Here is a 20,239-nt window from a genome sequence, read left to right on the forward strand (position 1 = left end):
GAAATAACATGTCAAAATAAAAGACAAACAGTTCAAGGGTGAAAGAATAGTAATGTTCAAGTTTTTCCTTGTTTACTCAGTGCTTTCATTTTTTTAAAATTTTTATTATGATAAATCAGCCAACAAATAAATAAGAAAAGTTTTAAAAACACATGTTAAAATTTTAGTAGTAGCACGAAGCTTTTCGTAACTGAGTTACATTTTCAAGTGATAAGAATATCCTAAGCTAAAAACCTTTATACAAAATATCTACAATAAAATAATTAATTGATTTAATTAAAATGTTCTACCCAAGGGAATACAAGTAAAAATCATGGACAAGCGAAACAAAAGAAAGAAAATGTGCAAAATCACCATGTGTAAAAATAAAATAAAAGAAACAAAAACTAATTGCCCACGGGAATAGAGAATTAAAAACAGGCGGTTGTGTAAATAAAGCTATGTAACTCCATTCCTAAATAACAAAAGTGATTTGATTTCTTTTTGATCATTCAACCTTTTTCTCTTTCAATTTTTACCAATGCATAGACGCTGGAAAAGCTTACTTGCTTATTTTGTTTGCTTCGGATGTTTTGCAATAATGACATTTTTAACGGAAGAAAATAACAGAACCTCGATAAAAATGACTGGCATGGTGCTTGATAACAAAAAATTACCAAACTTTGAAAAAATCAGAAGTTTTGGTGGCCACACTAAGAAAGTATCTTTGAATGCGCTCACAACTACAACAATATCCAGTGGCAAACGAAAATGGAAGCAAGCTATGAGATGGAATTACAAATTAAAAAATTCAACCACATCTTTATTTCGGTCAATAGAAAGAACAGATAAAATAATTATCGAGCAACCTTTAAAAGCTGGTTTATGGACCTTTAATGACAAAAAAGTAGTTAAAAACTACGCTGAACAGGACCGAAGAATTTTGTGTGAAAAATGGATGTACGATCCAGCAGAGATGACGTTACGATATAGCAAAGAAACTCATGTTACGCATGATTCGTGTCCATTTCCCTACAACGAGACAATTAAGAAAATAGTATCCAGCCGAGGTAAAGTTATGTTTAAAGGTTGCACTCAACAAACACTGAAATGTAGAGAAAGTGCACATTATGACACAGAAAGAAAGATGCGTATAAATACGCCTCCGTGCTGCAGACAACATTTGTTGCAAATGTTAAATCACACAACCCATCTTCTTAGAAAACACAACGTCACGCATATGTTAGTGTATGGAGGCATAATTGGATGGTATCGGTATAAAAATATTGTTCCTTACGATGTCGACTTGGATATTTTAGTAGATTCGAAGCAGTGGAAATCTCCTACAATGAAAATAATCTATGTTTCATTACGTGAAAAATACGGATATTTAATAAAAAGACAGAGACGAAAAAAACAGAAAATTATGTTTAGTGCGGTTAATAATCTCAATATAGATCTATGGCCGTATTTCGTTAAGAACTCTGGCAAGGAGGCTGGTAAAGAAGGATTTGATGCGGATAATCGTACCATTATTTGGACAGACGAAGCTACTATGAAAACGGACCTTTATGAAGATATCATCCCACCAAGATTAGATAGTTTTGCTGGTTTCCCGATGTTTATTCCGAAAAATCCGGTAAATCATTTGAATCGCCAGTATGGAAAAAACAATTGGAGGAGAGAATTGAAATGTAGTGAAAAAAATTCTGACGGAAATTGCTTAAAATAAGTGCTAAATTTTCATTACTTTTGGACAATTCTAAAATTAAATTCACGCGACACTACATAGCCGTCGTGGGTTTTTCGCTGGTTTGATACAGCATAAGTTTCGCTAGCAAAAAGACTTAACTCTAACAGACAAGTATTTTTAGTAGACTTCTTTTAACCCACATATCGACTTTGTTTGTTTTCGTCAATTTTAAAGGCCGTATCTTACTAGAGAAATTTTCGTCAAAAAAAGTGACAAAAAATGACAAAAATTTTCCCTGACGAGAAATTTTACGCGATGGATGGCGGAGTTTTTTTTAATCGGTCAACACCTAGGCAAGAATTTATGATATCTACAACACAAAAGTAAATTCAAAACCAAATAATTCCTTGTGTCAAATGTGATGGTAACCTAACAAAAAAGGTATATATATATTTTTTGCTGATAAAAATATTCGCCCACTAACAAAAGGGTGACAAAATCTTTCATAAGACGGGAAGGTTTTATCACGCTTTTTTTATAAGAACCAGTGAAATGTGAATACATTATTGCATTTGTTCTTATATTTTGTACTTACCTTAGAAAGACATAAAAAGTGTTTTTAATTCAGAAAAATCGTCTGAGAATGTCGATAGAAATTAATAATATCGCAATAATTTATGCTGAAATAATTATTGTACGTAATAATTTTCCTCCTTAAGGTAATAGAAAACAAAACTCCGGAATTCAGCCTCATTCTGTTCTTATCTATGATTTTTCCCTTAAATTTAATGCTTACTTTTAAAATTTGTTTTTAGGCCGGAGAACCACGTATGTAATATGGGAGCCAAACATATATGTTTATACCCATTAAACACACTGAAACCTTAAAACTGAGATTTGATAACAAAAATTTATTCATTTATCAATAAAATTTTGAAAAAAATATTAAGTTTCATTTGTTTATCAGCTACCACAACAGGCTTAGATTTTATGTCTTTTTTTAATGAAAACAGATACCCTCTCAATCCTGTTAAATTCTTGTAAACACGAAGTCATCCTGGCAATAAATTTGGTTAAAAGAGGTAGTTGAGGCTTACGTGAAACCGATAAGCCATAAATTTGAAGTGTACCAGTACTTTAGAAAAAATTATGGTCTGTGGCAAAACACGTTTTTTTAAAAAAATTTTTTGTTAAATTCAACATGGCCACTATAGAATTTCACCTAGCCTTGATAGGAAAAACGTTCTACTTGTTCAAAGAACTTCAGAAAATTAGTTTTTTTTTGCATAAAAAAAGTTGGGGAACAAAATTTTGTCCCACACTTAGCTATTTTTTTGATACCTGTTTTTGGTATGTCGATGTTGATTTATTGTGCGCGAAAACGATATGGAAAGTGTATCTACTTATTTGTCGAAACTGTTTTGCGCCCGCAACGTGCTCAAGCAACCAGCGCATGCGCAGTCTTACTTTCCGCGCTGAAACAGCCGTGTGATCTCATACAGAGCAAATGTATTGATCAATTAATAATTGATTAAAACACATGATACAAGAAATCGTCAGCCTTAGTGTATTAGAAGAGAAAAACAGCAGTCTCATTAATTAGCGGACACCATCGACATGCAAAAATAAAAAAAAAATTAGTATAGTATCTGGATTTCAAAAATGTAGTCGGTCAGAAGTGAACAGAATTTGTCAAAGTTGTTCTGGCTTTTTTTCGTTCTTTACGATTATTTTATACCAATGATTAATACAAAAAACACTGGAAACATTGCACAAAACGAAATATTTGTGTGTGAGATTGAATGTTTCAAACAAAAGTAACACCAGTTTCGTGACTTTATTATTATTCTTTTGACGACGTTTCAGCCATTATCCAGTCATTTTTACACAATATACTTGTATATTGTGTAAAAATGACTTGGTACTATTTAAACAATTCGATTTTACCATACAATTATCGTACGATATACTAATCAGCGAATAAGAATAAAGAAACTGATGCTATGTTTCTATTGAGAGGTTTGTCCCTATGAAGTAATAAACTTTTCTTCAGCTCTAAATCATAATTATTTCTAGAAGTGGAGAGTGTCGAAGAATTCTTTAAACGAAGCCTCGACTGACAGTGTGCAGCATGTTCAGACACAGCGGAAAGAGGCGGATTTATGGTGACTTTTCTGGTTAAATGCCCATATGCTCACTTGCTCGTACTTTCAAATGCGATAATTCTTGCCTATATAGATATCACTGCAGCTATCGCACTTAAACTTGCAGACGACTTTTAAAAGTAAAGCTTTTACGGGTCTATTTTTAAAGTGGAACAAATCACCAATTCTCAAACCTGACGAACACATAACCTTAACCTTAAAAGATAGTTAATGCTTGAAAAACGTTTGCTAAACGTGTGCGATGCCTAAGTGATACATTGCCCAAAAATGGCAATATTACAAGAAGTCCACGTTTAGAGACAGTTGATATGACCTTTTTAACTCGAAACAATTTGTCAAGAAATGTCTTAATACAACGATTAATCGATTTAGCTGGAAGGGTAGCCGTTTTTTAATAATACTAGTCGTTAGCATGTGGAAAATCCACGGGTTCGCCCGTTCTTTTTATACCGCATTGCGTGCTTCTCGCTATTGCGCAGCTAAGCTACCATTTTGCGTGACAGACAGACAGACAGACCTATACGGGTATTATAATATTGACTAGTCGTTAACCCGTGGGTCGCCCGTTGCGTTCGCTCGTCCTTTAAATTTACCCGTCGCAACAAAGTGGATAAAAATATATCGCATTTGATATTCGTGCGCATTTTAAAAATTTCGTGTTTCCGTTACGGGGCGCCGCTTTCGCGGACATACAGACAGACGACGGCTATTATTAAAGAGATTTGTTTCAACTTTTCTTTCTCAAAATAAAAAGTTGAAAAATTGCTAACAATTCTGAAATTTCTACAAATCAATGTCATAACAAGTACTCGTCGAGTACAAAACTATCAAAATTTGTATATACGCCACTAAAAGGAGGTTTTCTATAAATCGGGGTTACAAAATTGTTATTTTCACGTTTAACATTGACATCAAGAAATGGTAGACACTGATTACCTTCACATTTTGATGTAAAAACTATGTCGACGTGTTCGTTGTCTATGTAAGCATAAAAAAAGAAGGAAATGATCAGACGTAGAAAAGAGATCATCAGCATGTTCTGTAGTATAATCGCTCATATTTAATTATAATTTTATGATCAGTATACTTTCTGTCGGACTGTTGAGAAAGTCCGACCATTTTGAAGCAGTTTAACTTCCATACTTTACGAAAAATACATCCCTTTTATTTCTTTTTTACCAGAAATGTCATCTATACCGTTTTCGCGTTCGCTATCCTTCACAGGGGGTAAACAGCTAAAAGCTTTTACTGTTATGCTCTCCGTTCGATCTGCGTGATTGACACTCCACAGTTGATGTTATTGTTTGTCCATGTTCGTGCTCCATTGAAAAGCGCACCGCTCTCTCAGTATACGCACGCCATATTGATTCCACTCTTTTCGGGATATCCACAGCTCCTGTGAACTATCTAGAATACTCAAAACCGTACCACCCTTCCAGCCTGCAGTCCGTGGGTCATTCTCCTAAAAGTGAAAGTGGTAAAACCTGACAATCTTTGTATCTTGCTGACATTTAAAAAGGATAGTAGTTTGACTCGCAAGTTTAATTCGCTTTCACAGAAATGAAAGACGTTTTTACACTCTTTTTATTTTTTTTTTATTTTTTTATTTTTGATTTAGCCCATCATTTATATCATTCTCGCAAAGTGTAGATTAGCTTTATTAAATGTATCTTCTAGAAGTGTAGTTTGTGTATTTCTACACAAAAAAAACTGCAGCAAGCAACAAGAAATATTTTTCCGCAAATATTAAAACATTTCTTACTTTTGGTCTCGTTATCACTTCCATCTGCTCCTTCATAAAATGGTAATGCGGGGGCAACTGCGATTGAAGTCTCTTCAGTAGAAATTCGTCAGTCCCTTTAAAGTTCATCCCACCACCTATCAATAGCACTGTCCCGTACATTTTACGTTTCGTTTCTTGATTACCTGCCGATAAAAAAATTTGAACACAGTTTCATCAAAACAATGTCTTTTATATAACATCTTATACCCTTCTTCACTAATCATTTCACATGCTTTCACTACCCGAAATTAATTTTCACTAAAGACACTTAAAAATTTTGAACAGTCTAATAAAACTAACCACGAAACACTAAGCAGACACCAGCCTGGTCATGCAAACTTTAAATCAATTCCATGATTTTTACAGGCTTCCTAACCACTGAACGCAGTAAAATATTTAATGTTAACAGGTTAACATGAAATAATATTCTTGCGATCATTATGGCATAGCGAAAAAAAAGATACTAAATCCACTGAAACAACGCATGAATGCATGAATATAAAATAAAGCAACTAACAACATTAGCACGCCATAAAACATAAAAAAAGATCTTTAATGTAAAAAGAATTTTATGGCATTTTCCACCGCTTTCTTTTAAAAGAGTTTTCAATGATTATTTTTCAGATCAAACCAAATTAACGTGACTTTTCATTGACATTCCATCCTGCTACACGCAAATGCAACAGGAGAAATGCGTAAAATTTTAGAACAACAAAGAGTATCTGTCGTGAACTATATCACGAACTTATAACATGACGTAATAATAGAAAATTCAATAACATTTATATGAACAGTTTTTATACGTATTCGGCACAATGAACTCACACTCAGTATGTGACGTCATAATATAGATAATAGGTTATTTGTTTATATTGTAAAATGGGAAACTTCTCGAATAGAACATTCGAGAACATTATGCTAGGAATATATATGAGCGTTCGAATTCGAGCAAGAGTTAAGTTAACGAGGGAAGAGTTATATGAAGATACGAATGTAATACGAGACGATTTATAAGAAGATATACGAGAAAACAAAACTATCGAACTTTATTGAGTCCATCGCAACAGTATCAGAACTGAAAAAAGCCTGGGGACAAAAAGGAGATTTACTGTTAGCTTAAAACCCAACGTTAAAAGTAATAAAAAGAAAAGATAACTAATAAGGAACTATGAAACAAATTTCTAAATAACATACTGCATTGCTCAATGCTGTACATGATAGCTTCGTCAAGTGGCATGCCATCTAAACGCAACGCTTTGAGCTTCGCATGTTCAATCGGTGCTGTATGTGACAAACTTATAAATTCTTGAGATTCGTTCTCATTTTCACCTTTCGCTTTCTTCGTATCCACATCTCTTTTCTAAATAACACGACTACCACATATAACGTTTGCAGGATGGCAATTTATTTGTAAAAGTAAAATTCAGGATTTTTCAATTTAAACGACATAACCTATATGGTTGTCATTCAGAAAAATTATTTCCCTGGAATTTTTCCATTTTTTGCACTTTCAAGTTTTCTCCAGGAGTGTTGACCACCCTGGTACAGAAGAATTATTTAACGCCCCCATTCAGCCATTGTACAAAGACGCAATCATAGGCACGGAATCCATCCCATCTAAGCACATATCGTAGGCACATATTGTAGTATTTAGTATGTAATTAAAAACAACACAAAAAACAAAATAACAAATAAAACCCATTATGTTTACTTACTTCAAGCAAGTACCGATGGTCCATCAGATCTTCAGGATCACATTCCAATATTTCGGGGAAGGTTTTGATTAATGGTTCATCAACTATACCGAAGAGATCAGGAACAAACATGCTCTATAAAGGTAAAAGTCCTAAAAAGATACTGTTTTCTTTGTCTAAATCTAAATTGCGAAACTACGTTATCATAAAAACCTAAAAACAACAACAACAACAACAAAATCAACAGCATGCACGAAAGAAATACTTACCGTTGGCGCAAGAAGGGGTTCGTCACCCAAACGCAATTTATATACTAAAATATTTTCGTTTGGTCGAACAACTTGAAACTCGTGAACGTGGCCAGAAGGAATCTCCTAAACAATACAAAAACATAAAACTGATCTACCAGTATCTGTTAACAAGTATTAACATCTTATCAAGTACCCGGCTTAAACGTTAGAAAAGTACACCAAAACGTTTTGTTAACCAATCTGATAATTTCGTAATGAATCATATATCTAAGAAGCCGATAATTCATCATCCTATCTTAAAACTTTGACCTTCGAGGATTGTTCCTGACTTTTAATAAAGAAAACGAGACTCAACAAAAACCAACTCTCTTCATCGTTTATAAATACATACGCACGCTCGTTGAGGAAAGATGCGTCCCAGCCCAGGAAGCTGGAAGGCAGCACGTGTTTTCTTCCATAAACACATAAACTTTGATAACAAAAGAACTCGCACAATCGCATATTTTACACTATCATATACTTCACACCAATAAGATAACATTGGTTAAGCCTCAAAGTCTTACCATGCTTAAATGACAAAACGTTTCTTTCAGTTCTTGCAGTAACTGTGCATCGAATTGATCTTCTGTGTCAATGCTTCTGTAGGGAAAATTTGCCTAAATACACACGATTCGTACAGAATGGATAAAAAAAAAACTTTTTGAGTTTCGCCTTGATTGTACCTAACTTTGAACTGATTTCTTTGGAAGTCTATAGAGCTTTACCCTTTTTTTTCATATCTAAATTTTCAGCAAAATTCATGCTAATATTTATAATTAATTTTTTAATTTCTTCAATATTTTTCGCGTTCGCAGTTAAGTACTTGTAACTTCATGTTTCTTATAATAGATGATTCTTATAATAAAATCCTACTATTCTCCACGCAAGAAGGTAGTATTTGCTAACAACTGTTAACAAACAAAAATACAAAGACTAACTATTCCTCACCATTTTTAGAAGCCAGTAAAAACATCTGGTTATATCATTGCCACCATAATTTAAAGTAACTCTAAAAATATCATAGTCTCAATAAGATAGTATGTTATGTCATCTTAAAAGTTTATTTTACCTAAGTTTTTACAAAGCTGGTTATAAGAACACTTCTAAACAATCCCTTGCCTGCATGCTTCAATAGATACTGCAGAAAATAAACAATGTTTACGTTAGACTGAATTAATACATAAATTGTTTTTCGAAAATCCTCATAAACTAACACTCCTACAAAAACATACAGAAACTGTTTCCGGAGACAGCACACACCAATCTCTGTTAAAACAGAACACATCATACCTGGTGCTTGGTAGCGATATCCCATCCTCGACACAACAAATACTTGTTTTTTCTGCACCTACGTCAACAACACAAGCTGATGGAAGACCACTACCAAATGCACCACACACTGATTCCTTAAATAAAAACATCCACATCCAACATCATAACCTTCGTTAAATACCATCTAATTATACGTTAACTCTTTCAAATTGAAATAATTCAGTTGCAGAATGGAACTAAACGTGACACTTAAGAAATGTCCAGAAAAAAATCAATTTTCAAGTACTATCAATAGTCTAGTCAGTATATGAGAAGCCTACCTGACCAACTATAACACAAGAGAACTTCAGCCGATTCAATAAAACATCCACTAAAACTTTAACGTGTGCACGTTCAAAAATGTCTGGTATTAGCAATACTGCTCTATAATAATTCAAATCTTTCACAGGTATTTCCAAATACGTTTCTATTGCACTCCCCCACAGTGTTTGCAAATCAGCAGCAATCGAAGTTACTGAACCACCAACAGAGCTGTGTATGTTTAACTGTCCATGAGCCATCGGCCACCGAATAGAGTATGGAGCGGATGAAGGAAGACTTAATACCTGAATAAATTAAGAAGTAGAATTATAAACCAGTTGTTGCTACCTAAGAATACTTGCTTCTTGTTGGCGAGAAAAATTTAACCAGAAATCAAGAACACAATTTCAGGTAAAAACATAAAAGTAGATAAAGTCCGGGAATTAAGTATTGCACCTGTTCCCCAATAAAAAAATTTGGCATTGCACTGACATCCGTCCAAGATACCGACCCATCATTATCTACAGCAGCAGGACGGACCTGACTATTGTATGATGCCACCTAAAAACAGAAGATGTTTCATTCAGGTTAATAATGCAAAGAGAAAGGTATTACATCCAATACAATTAAGTTAGCAGTCCCTAACATAAAGATATATGAGAAGTCTTAGATTCATATTCAGCATTGTTTTAAAGAGATTTTTAAACTTTACCTCGGCAGGTGTTGTTCTCGGTTTTCTGTGCCCACCACTAATCCTCATAGCTTGAATAAGTGTTTTTGCAGATCTTAACCCATGTGCTTTTTTATCATCGCTTTCAGCATGCTAAAGTATAAGTATCTCTCAGGGTTCAGTTACATTTGGTCAATTTTAGATACTTTTTTCGTTATTACCTGCTTTTTTCCTAATTTCCTATTTTGCTTAAGTATCTATGGATTTTATAAATTCAGAAAAAAGGACCAACATAAAAATGTTATAACGAACTAGTGATTACCTGACCACCTTTTCTGATGAAGAGATTCTTTCCACTGTATTTAGAGAAAAGGTCATTGCTAGTGATTTTTCTTGCAATAACATGTGGAATGGAATGTGGATAGTGATCTGTTGTGCGACCGATTCGAAGAACAGATGATCCAGCATGAATTACAACGATAGTTGTTCCTTGGATTGGCTGAAAAAAAAACACTCTTTTCTTATCAAAACATTTATAGTTTCTTCTAATAATTTAAAATACTTCTAAAGCACTTAAATAAAAAATACCACACTGGACTTATACCTCAACAACAGGTTCAGCTATTACAGGACGATCGGGTTTCACTGGTCGTGGCATACTGCTATACTACTTTCATTATGAATGTTTTGAAGAAGCAAGTCCTAGGATGATTATACTAATTTATATCTTATATAAATTCGAACTTAACAGTTATCAAACCAATCACATACAATCAACACTCTCATTTTTTTTGTTTGATATAAAGCAAAATGACTTAAGATTTAAAAAGGTAAAATTAATTGTCCCGTTGTCCACCGTTTAAAACAACAATAACAAATTTTGCTTGATATCAATTAACTGGCCTAATGTTTAAAACAAAATCATTTTGTACTAGAGGTTTTCTTTTCTGTTAACATAAAATGTGCATTAGCTAATTTCCAACTAAAAATAATTTTAAATTATGTAAACTTAAAGTCTGTTTTCCACTTCTAAAAAATTTTCCAAAAATAGAACAGAAAATTTTCTGCTAGCAATTTCCACTTCATATTATTGCGCACATTTTAATACAAGAAGTATACAACCTCTCCATAAATCTTACGAAATAGAATAATCAGATTGGCTAACTAATTATCTACCTGTTGTTTCCGCACAGAACATAAAAAGTTGAACTGATTCTACTTTGCCTGAAATGAAACGGACAAGAAAATGTTCCGTTCATTTGATGTAAATGTACGCATACCCGGAAGCTTATCTGTTCCTTTTTATTCTGTTCCACAGAAAATTTTCTTGAAGTGGAAAATACTCTTGTAAAATGTAAAAAAAAATTAATGGCAATGTCGATGCCTAAAATACTACACAAATAGATATTCTGTAAAATATATAATTTCCAATTTTTCATGAATAAAATCCATTTACATTAAAAACCTTGCAAGGAATTAATTTCTATTGGACATCCTTGTTTGATTGAGTGACCTAGCCTCTTTTTGAAGCAGCTTAATCATATTATGATTTAAAACATCTTCCTGATCAAAGGCGACTGCATTGTCTACTTTTGCTTTTGATAACAGCACTTTAATAGCTGGAACATGACGTGTTACTTCCAGACTATCCATTCCACTTTCTTTAATTTTTGGTATCCATTTATCCGTATATTCTACAAAGTGTGCTACATTATGTTGATAAAGACTGAATTGTGATTTTAAGTCTTCCGCAACGTTAATAGTTCTTGTTACGTCACAACCAACACCACTGAGACAAACTTTCTTTTGCTCTTTTAATATCTTTGATGCTTCCCGCAATGTTTGGTAAAAATTCTTTGAACTGTCAACAGTCAATTCAAAGTTGTGCATAGTTGCAACTTTTCTTTGTTCCTCATCATTGTGACTGCAAATATAATTCTCCATCCAGGGATTTAAAACATCATAATTAGTGCTGCCATTTGTTAATTTCTTAATGACAGTGTTGTTACCTGTGCATGTTGTTAAGAAAATAAAGTAGCATGTTTTTCAAAGGGTTATCACAGTACATTCTCAATTATTTCAACAACGGTTTCAATAATCAGAAATACTAAAAAAATTAGCAAACAGACAGAGCACCAATTCTTAGACAGTAAGGTTTAAGTTAGACAAAGATTGAGGTGAGAAATAATATAACATCTGTTCGATATCAGTTTGTGAATACAAAGCAAACTTAATGTCTATCATTTTTGTTTGCTTTTTTTCTTAAGGGGTTATGATTTAACAATTCTTTCACATTTATCTGTTGTCAATTGGAAGGATTTGATTGAGGTTTGATTAATCTAAATATGGATATGGATTTAAGTTGCATTAGGTGCATTGAAACAGTAGTCCGTATGTTGTTCAAGGGTCATGCAAATTACAAATTGCAAGCAATAATTTATATCATAGAAAATGACAACTTAAAAGAAAACTAAGTTGTTGTTTTTGTCAAAAAAGATTGATGTATGCAACTCTCCATACCAGATTACATATATAACAAGTAAAAAATCAATATAATCCATAATAAATCCACAAAAAAGTATTCACATCAATATTTGACACATTCTATAAACAAGTTAAAATATTAATGATATATACACTTTTTAACTATGCTACAGTAAATACTACATTAAATATGATAAAATTAATTTCAATCCTTTTTTAACCCTTAATTAAGGATGGACATAATCAGCTTCCCAAAACTTGAAGCGTGATTGGTGGCTGAGGACAAGGCCTAGACGGTTCATGTTTAGTAACATTAGGTAGCCCAATTCATCCTAACACACATACCTTTTATGACAAACCAGTCCTCAGAAGTTTTTGTGGTCCAACTGTGGCACTGTTTTTGACCGTATATTTTTTGGACCAGTCTTTTAAGGGTTAACTACTGTGAAGACATCTGTTATGTACAGTTTTGTAATTGTATTGTACAAAAAAATTTACTTTATCTTTACTCATAATTTTTGTGATAAAATCATTTGTGACAGAATTGACATTGTGATCATTTTTTTATATTTAATGACAGTATACAGTATAGCTTTAAAACTTCAACAACAATTAAAATAAAACTCTCTAGATATTACGTCCTAAAGATAAAAGTAAGATAAATAAAAAAACAGGGTTTTGTGAATAATAATCAAGAAGCTGTTTTACTTCAAATGACAGTTGGGAACAGAATAGTTCGTGCTCAGAAGGAATACATTATCAAAAACTTAGGGACCCAAATAATTGAGATAAACACAATTTGAGATGAAAGACTACTTATAGTCAACATATTTATATGTAAGAAAATACATTAGCCTAATACACAACATAAAAAGTGATTTAGCTTTAAATGGGCTCCCTGATAAAACGATCCTCCAATGGGAAGATGTTTGTCATTTGAACAATTATATCTTCTTGTGAGTGAGGTTTACTAATTCTACAGAAAAAAAAAAATTTTAACATTTAATGTCTGCTTTTAATGTAAGAAAAATATTGCATTCATTCGAAATTTCAGACGATTTCCAGACAACAAGAATTTTGGGGCATTATGATTTGAGGAAAAATGTGTTTTGTCCAAAATTAACATTGTCCCAAATTTTAGTAATTAATTTATGCATCCTTAATACACCAAACATGTAAATGTATACTTTGGTTTCACTGCACCTAAAGGATTTCACATTACAAAAGAGTAAAATGTTGCAAGGCATTCTCTTAAAAAAATAATCAATTTAAAAAATGATAGTAATACAAGAAATTTGTTTTGAAATAAGCTCTTGTTAACATTTATTTTTAAAATTTTTCTAATAGCCTTCCTCCCATGCAGACTCAAACATTAAAACCTCTTTCTTTCTTTAGCCTCCCCTCTCCCCCTCACAGAAAAGGTAGGGAATACGTTAAACATTTAATGTTAGATAAGGATAATGAAACAGGAAGGGATGTGATGTTTATTGATATAAAAACATTGTGTTTCTAAAAATTATTTATTTAGCTCCCTCCATTTGTGTCTCCTTCTACCTTCATCTAAAACTAGTAAAATATAATAAACTGAATTAGAATAAAAAAGAACAAAAAGGTGTTTTTTGTAATATTCAGATGACTGGTGAAAATAAAACCCTGAAAAGATTGCAAGTTGATGAAAATTAAAATCCTTAAAAGTAATTATTTAGCCGATTCAAAATTAAAAAAACAGCAAGCATTTTGAAGTAGAAAATGTTACAATGAACAAAATTTTTAAAAATTAATTGGTTTTAATCCACTTTATACATTATCACACAATCTTCATTATTATATAATCTAAATAGTATGAGAGTGGTCATTTAATTCCACTAAAGAAATTTCTTTCTAGATTTTCAAGGGTTACTTTTAACAATGTAACATATTTTCTTAAAAATCAACAAATTAATTAACAAAAATATTAAAATTTCGACATTGACAGTTGTAACAAATTTCAACAACACAATGACAAAAAAATTTAATATAAACACTATTTTAAAAAGAGTTTTAAAAAATTAATCAAAGCTATTTCAACAAGATTCAAATTTTTTCCACACAGCTTGTAAAAAGCAGTAAAAACTACTAAATTTTCATAACATCTTTTAACAAGTCTTGTGATGAATGTTTTGTAAACTTATCAATTAAAATTTCTGTACCAGAGTCTAATGCTAACTCATAAGGAGTTCTTCCTTTTTTATCTTTCACATCTGGCGAAGCATCATTCTCCAGCAGAATTGCTACAGCATCTTTTCCAGTAATACCAAGTAAAACTGCTTCATGCAATGCAGTTGTTTCCTTCATTCCGGAAGTCTCGTTTATATACGCTCCTGCTTTAATAAGTATTTGAATAATATCAAAATGTTTCTGTAAAATACAGAGCTTCAACAAAGGAATATTATTTTCGTCTTTTGTATTAGGATTGACATCTTCAAGATCCAGCAATTCTTGTACTTTGTCCTGGTCTAATGTTTTTGTAGATTTGATCATGTTTAAAAGTTTTAAGTTGTCTTCAGATAATTTTGAGAGTTTAACTGCAATCTTTTCCTTTTCAATGGCTTTATGTGTTTTCTTTTTTCTGGCTGAATTTGGTCTTGAATTAGCAGAGCCAGGTCGCTGTCTACCAGATGATGGCCGAGATCCAGACGCCCCAGACTTTGCATTAGAGCTAGTTGTCATTGCATTTATGAGGGTTTGGCCAGACTGAACATTTTTCAAGCCTTTTTTGGCAATCTTGTTTACATCTTCAGCTCTTAAACCAAATCTTACAGTTAAAACAAGCTCTGAATCTTCAGTGGATTCTTCAACAGAAGCAGTTATCAGACGAGATATAATATGTTTGCTAAAAGACTCTCGAAACTCTAAATTATTTTGTGTATAAACTTTCAAATGGTGATTAACATGCTCAACTTGTTGACGCCAAAATCCTTTGCCTGGACTAGGCTTTGCATTTATTCCAGAAAACTTATCCACATTTGATAATACACCATCACCTGCTTGAGTTGATGCATTTTTAGACCTCTTCTTAGATGTTGGTTGGAATGGTACTTTTCGCCAGTTAGGACTCTCACCTTTAGCTAGATCATGAAGCATTTCTGATGCTGATCCCATCTGGTGTTTTACTGACAGCTCGCCATTTTCTAGGATTTCTTCAAAATCTTTTTGGAGTGGAGCAGGTAAAACCTTACCACATGAGCAGCAATACTGAGAGTATAAGCCGTTTTCTGTAAAACAAAGCTGACATGCGGTAGTAGCTGTTGGTGGTTGAGGTTTCTCTCTACACCAGTCACAAAAGCGTGCATCAGCACTGTTTACTCTGCTACAAAATGGGCAAACAACATAATCACTAGATGGTCTTGGAGTTTTCGAGATACGTGGAGATGATTTAATTTTTAATTTTTCATCACAAACCAAACATTCTACTGCATCTGGGGGATTTGTTGTTCCACAATTTGCACACTTATGCTCATTTTTACATTGTGTTTTCGAATTTGTTTTTATTGCAATATCACACACAGTGCAAAATGACAGCTCAGAGGGAATTATTGAACCACAATTAGCACATGGAAAGGTTTCGAAGGAAGGTGGGACAGGTGGACTTCTTATGCGCCCAGGCGCAGGTGGAAGGTTGGATCCACAGCCATTACAGAACCTTGCATAAGGGTCTGCTGGTCTTAGTGTATTGCAACGAAGACAACGCATTGCATTGTCATAATCATCATTTGACTTTTCTATTTCACGTACAGATGGTGAATCAGTTAGTACTTTCTTTACAACTTCACCAGCAACTTGTGGTGGCGTTTTCTTAAAATGTTCTTTACGTATAACTTTCTTAAACATATTTCGTTCAATCTTGTTAGAATCTTCTAAATCCCTTGGTAGTGCTTGCTCCTCCCAAGTTGTATTTAATTTTTGGTCAGTTTCTTCATCGCTTTTCTCCTCCACCGGATCAACTTGAAATACTTTTGTGTTTATCGAACTCTCCTTAGTTCCATCTTTAAGCACAGCTATTGCTTTTACTGTTCTCTTGCCTGGATTCAAGGTGAAAGGTTTAGAATACTGGTATGTTGTCCTGTCTCCAATTTTTTTGAATGGATCAGGCTTGCTACCATTTAGTGTATAAAATAACAGACAGTCTTTAGTATTTGAATGCACTTCCACTAATGTTGACGCATCAATCATCCATTTACGAGAACCAGTCGTACCACTTCCTGGTGCTTTTAAAGGAATTATAACAGGTACTGAAACCATACCAGCACTCATCTTGTTTATTGTTTATAAGCCACTGAAAATGAAAGATAAAAAGTTATAGTTAAAATAATAAATCCAAAGTAAGGGAAACACAAGTAAAATTTAAATGCTTTAAAAATTGCATCATCCATCATTGAGTATTAGGATGGGAAGGACAGGTGCATGTTTCTACAGTTCATTATGTGCCTTAAAGAAAACATCTACACTTAAGGATTAAAAAATCAATGAACATATGCAGGTACGTTCATCCACTGTTATCACTAATGATAACAATGATCTTATATAATAACGTGCTATGTCTGTAACAGGCATAGTGGAGGTGTAAAAATGCTTGTTTGCCTTAAATGCTAATCAACAAACTAAACGTCATGAGTTCAATAACATTAATTTAATGTCAATACATTTGAAGTAATAAAGCCATTAGAATGCACTTATAACTTGAAGGCCAAATAATTTGAAAACGAGTGGAAATAATCATCTCCCGTGTGGGTAACTAGAAAGAGACCAAAATTAGGCCCATTTTCCAAAGCTGGGTCAACACAACTGTTTCTAACAGACAGGTTTATGACATTTTTAAAAAACCATTAAACCCCAATACCTATGTAACGGTTCATCAAAAATACATGATCCTATACATTTTCTTAATAAGCGTTTCAAGCTCTACAGTGGCGAAGTTATAGTTTCTGATAAAAAAAATTGTGTATCAGCAACTCATTGCTGACGTCAGCAAATTTTTTTAAACTGTTATATATCCTTTACTGCTTGTCACCAGTGTTTGATGATCTCAATGGGCAGTCTAGGTGTACTGTGATGTATTGAATGTATGTAAACATCTTTTTTTCTTTCTATAGTTTGTAGCATAAAGAAAAACAATGCACTTTTTAGTAGCTGTGGAATTTGTGGGGGAAAAGTTTCAATTTTTGTAAAATTGGTCTTATATAAATACTTTCAAAAAAGCTGAATTATCTATTTCTTGTACATAAATGCTGTTAAGTAGGTAAAGTTATCAACGTGTCAATGTAAAATTTGTCAACACACTACTTTTACTTTAAGTTTATTTTCAGAACATTAAAAATGGTTTGTATACAAAGATTGTAATAGTTATTTTAACAAAGTAAAAATTAGAATATCTTATTAAAACAGAATTTAATATTTATTATGGATTGTCTGTAACAACGATGTACAGAAGTTTTTTTCTGATGTTTTTATAATTTTTATCTCAGCAATCACAGTGTGTAGGCTAACAGGGGCCTAGGGATCTCTACATTGTCTAAAACAGCTTAACCGGCAATTAGAAACTCAAAATGTCTCTACAAACCAGTTTTTTCCCAGCCAAAATACAAAATTTATAAATGATGGCCCCCATTTTTTCATAACTCTTTTAAGGAATAAACATTTTATCATACTTGTAAGTATTTACAAAAATAGGACAACAAAAATACATGGCTTTAGCATATGCATCGTCTTTTTTTTTAGTATAGAACGTATATAGTTTCTTTATGAAAGTATATATATATATATATCCTCTCTGTGATTAAAAATATCCAGAAATGAGAAATAAGCGATTCTCAAGCATTTTAAAATTACCTGTCTATCCCCAAAATTGGTATACCAATGATGTCTAAATTGACCTGGATCAGCCCCTGGCTAAAATGAATTGCAGCAATGGAGAGGATATAGATGCTTGTTTGTTATTATCATATTTTTAGTTAATTGGTTTATTATATATATATATTTAAGTGGTCACCTGTTGTTTAAAAGTAACAAAGATAAAAAAGTGAAAAAAGCATTGTATTTTCAACATCTATATAATTGTAACATTATTTTAAATACTTGAACACCAATTAATAATTGATAAAGTGTCACGTAAGTTATTTGGTGAACGATGAGAAAATTAGGTGTGGATGAGTGGCTAGTTAAGATGGTACAGTCTATGTACAGGAATGCTAGAGGTTGTGTCAGGATTAACGATTCACTTAGTGCTAAATTTAGTGAAAATGTAAGTGCACATCAGGGTTCTGTACTTATTTCTTTGTTGTTTGTTTTAGTCTAAGAAGAGCTGTCAATGGAGTTCAGAACAGGTTGTCTTTAAAAATTATTGTATGCAGGTGATTTGGTTCTTATAGTAAAGTCAATGGAAGGATTAGTTAAAAAGTTTGAGAAGTGGAGGGAAGGACTAGAAGAGTAAGGGTTAAGAGTAAATGCAGCAAAGTCTCTAAAGTCATGATTAGTAGCATTGAAGCCAAGTGTGACCTTGCAGTTGTAAAGTGGCATTGTGGAACTTCTGTTGGTGATAACTATCGTGTACATGTAAAGTTACATTCGAGCGGTACTGTAGACATGAGATCATTACATGAGATAGCTAGAATGATTTTAGAAAGAAAAAATGTCACAACTTATGCAATATGATGGGAGAGAAGAGTGACTAGCTAATAGCTAGCTTGTTTAGACTATACTAATTTGAAATTGTCCCCGACTGGCCCTGACTGATAAAACAAGGAATGATTCACATAAATAACTATAATGGCTATATAACTAGTTAATACATACCACTCAACTCAACTGTCAACATCCATTCAATTCAAGTTTGTTTTCCGTAACAACTGTTATCAAAACTCAACTAAAAGTCATGTAAAGGAAACATGAAATCTTCACGGGTTCCGGCGTAGCTAGCTGTTACCATTATGAATTTAAAAACGAATATTATCATTTCAGAACACCATGCTTGTTTTTGTCCAGACTGAACCAATTTTTTGATGCTAGTTTTATTGCAGTCTCAACAGACTTTTTTTCAATTCAGCAACATATTCGAATTTTGAGAGCGACGAGTGTATCTTTGTGATATAAAGTATTGTTTATAATTAAATAAAGTACAAGCTTTTAAAGGGTAACTTTAAGTTAAGATCAAAAATATTTTCAAAACAATTATAAACTAATACATGTTATTTAAAACGTATATTATCAACATTTATAAAAGCCGTTTTTTTCAAGAAATCTATCGTGGTCGCGTAAAATTGAAGAGGCTTGGAGCGAATAAAACATATAACATCATAACTTTCAGAAAAAACGTGAACCGTGGAGGTGTAGGTTGAAAATTTTTACTACCTCGTAATGACTCACAACACTAATAGTCTTGACTCCACGAGCCTAATGATTTTCTTTCACACCAAAGCTTAGCGAGGTTGCAGCCATATGAATTCGAATATTTGATGTCGTCGAACTCATAATACAACCGAGTAAGAAGTTCCTGAGAATTTGGGCCTGTCCTAAAATCGACAAATTGGTAAAACCACTTGGTGTGATTGCAATGAATGCCAAGCCATGTAAACTGAGCAAGAGAGTTGGTGCTGTCGAGAATTTAATGAAATTCCAGATGAATTATTGGAAGGTTTTCGTTATCTTCTTAAACTTTTTCCACGCAGATATGTTATTCTTGTTACCAAACACTTTTGTTCTTCTTCTCTGTGCTGTTTCGAAGTTTTAATGACAAACAGTATTAGAATTCTTACATAGTCAACTGCGATGGTATTTTATTGAAATGAACTCACAAAATCATATTCAGCAACATGTCTTAGGGGTAAATTTGTTAGACGGGTGTCAATCTTTATAAAAAAGTTCAATTATTTTT

The 20,239-nt window shown here is 32.8% G+C and overlaps 4 protein-coding genes across 5 annotated transcripts; 1 reads left to right on the top strand and 3 right to left on the bottom strand.

Moving 5' to 3' along the window:
- Positions 1–215: 215 nt before the first annotated feature.
- On the top strand, positions 216–3,178 carry LOC130636205 (uncharacterized). Its single transcript, XM_057445848.1, has one exon. The coding sequence runs from the start codon at positions 521–523 to the stop codon at positions 1,709–1,711; it is 1,191 nt and encodes a 396-aa protein (XP_057301831.1). The 5' UTR covers positions 216–520; the 3' UTR covers positions 1,712–3,178.
- Positions 3,179–4,558: 1,380 nt separating this feature from the next.
- Positions 4,559–12,805, bottom strand: LOC130636208 (actin-related protein 8-like). 2 transcript variants are annotated; one of them, XM_057445853.1, is made up of 14 exons: positions 12,676–12,805; positions 10,451–10,548; positions 10,169–10,345; positions 9,889–9,999; positions 9,633–9,737; positions 9,197–9,481; positions 8,895–9,010; positions 8,553–8,613; positions 8,129–8,221; positions 7,584–7,688; positions 7,336–7,449; positions 6,815–6,980; positions 5,600–5,763; positions 4,559–5,299 (listed from the first exon to the last, which is right to left on the bottom strand). In XM_057445853.1, exons 2-14 carry the CDS (start codon positions 10,502–10,504, stop codon positions 5,135–5,137), a joined length of 1,716 nt encoding a protein of 571 aa, XP_057301836.1. In that variant the 5' UTR covers positions 10,505–10,548; positions 12,676–12,805; the 3' UTR covers positions 4,559–5,134. The 2 variants fall into 2 exon arrangements, with proteins under 2 accessions (XP_057301836.1, XP_057301835.1); XM_057445852.1 differs by lacking the exon at positions 12,676–12,805 and having other exon boundaries at positions 10,451–10,647.
- Positions 11,115–12,156, bottom strand: LOC130636209 (uncharacterized). Its single transcript, XM_057445854.1, has one exon. The coding sequence runs from the start codon at positions 11,788–11,790 to the stop codon at positions 11,323–11,325; it is 468 nt and encodes a 155-aa protein (XP_057301837.1). The 5' UTR covers positions 11,791–12,156; the 3' UTR covers positions 11,115–11,322.
- LOC130636207 (double zinc ribbon and ankyrin repeat-containing protein 1-like) lies at positions 12,306–19,267 on the bottom strand. The gene is made up of 2 exons (XM_057445851.1): positions 19,162–19,267; positions 12,306–16,645 (listed from the first exon to the last, which is right to left on the bottom strand). Exon 2 carries the CDS (start codon positions 16,621–16,623, stop codon positions 14,446–14,448), a length of 2,178 nt encoding a protein of 725 aa, XP_057301834.1. The 5' UTR covers positions 16,624–16,645; positions 19,162–19,267; the 3' UTR covers positions 12,306–14,445.
- Positions 19,268–20,239: the final 972 nt, after the last annotated feature.

This window comes from Hydractinia symbiolongicarpus, chromosome 3 (assembly GCF_029227915.1).
Source record: "Hydractinia symbiolongicarpus strain clone_291-10 chromosome 3, HSymV2.1, whole genome shotgun sequence".
NCBI lineage: Eukaryota > Metazoa > Cnidaria > Hydrozoa > Anthoathecata > Hydractiniidae > Hydractinia > Hydractinia symbiolongicarpus.

Bases quoted from the DNA above. Each gene is read 5' to 3' on its own strand.
- LOC130636205 (XM_057445848.1), top strand. From the start codon at position 521: ATGCATAGACGCTGGAAAAGCTTACTTGCTTATTTTGTTTGCTTCGGA.
- LOC130636207 (XM_057445851.1), bottom strand. From the start codon at position 16,623: ATGAGTGCTGGTATGGTTTCAGTACCTGTTATAATTCCTTTAAAAGCA.
- LOC130636209 (XM_057445854.1), bottom strand. From the start codon at position 11,790: ATGGAGAATTATATTTGCAGTCACAATGATGAGGAACAAAGAAAAGTT.
- LOC130636208 (XM_057445853.1), bottom strand. From the start codon at position 10,504: ATGCCACGACCAGTGAAACCCGATCGTCCTGTAATAGCTGAACCTGTT. The intron at 9,011-9,196 runs GTAGGCTTCTCA...TTTTTATTTAAG, and splicing joins CTTGTGTTATAGTTGGTCAG to GAATCAGTGTGTGGTGCATT. The intron at 7,450-7,583 runs GTAAGTATTTCT...TTACCTTTATAG, and splicing joins AACCCCTTCTTGCGCCAACG to AGCATGTTTGTTCCTGATCT.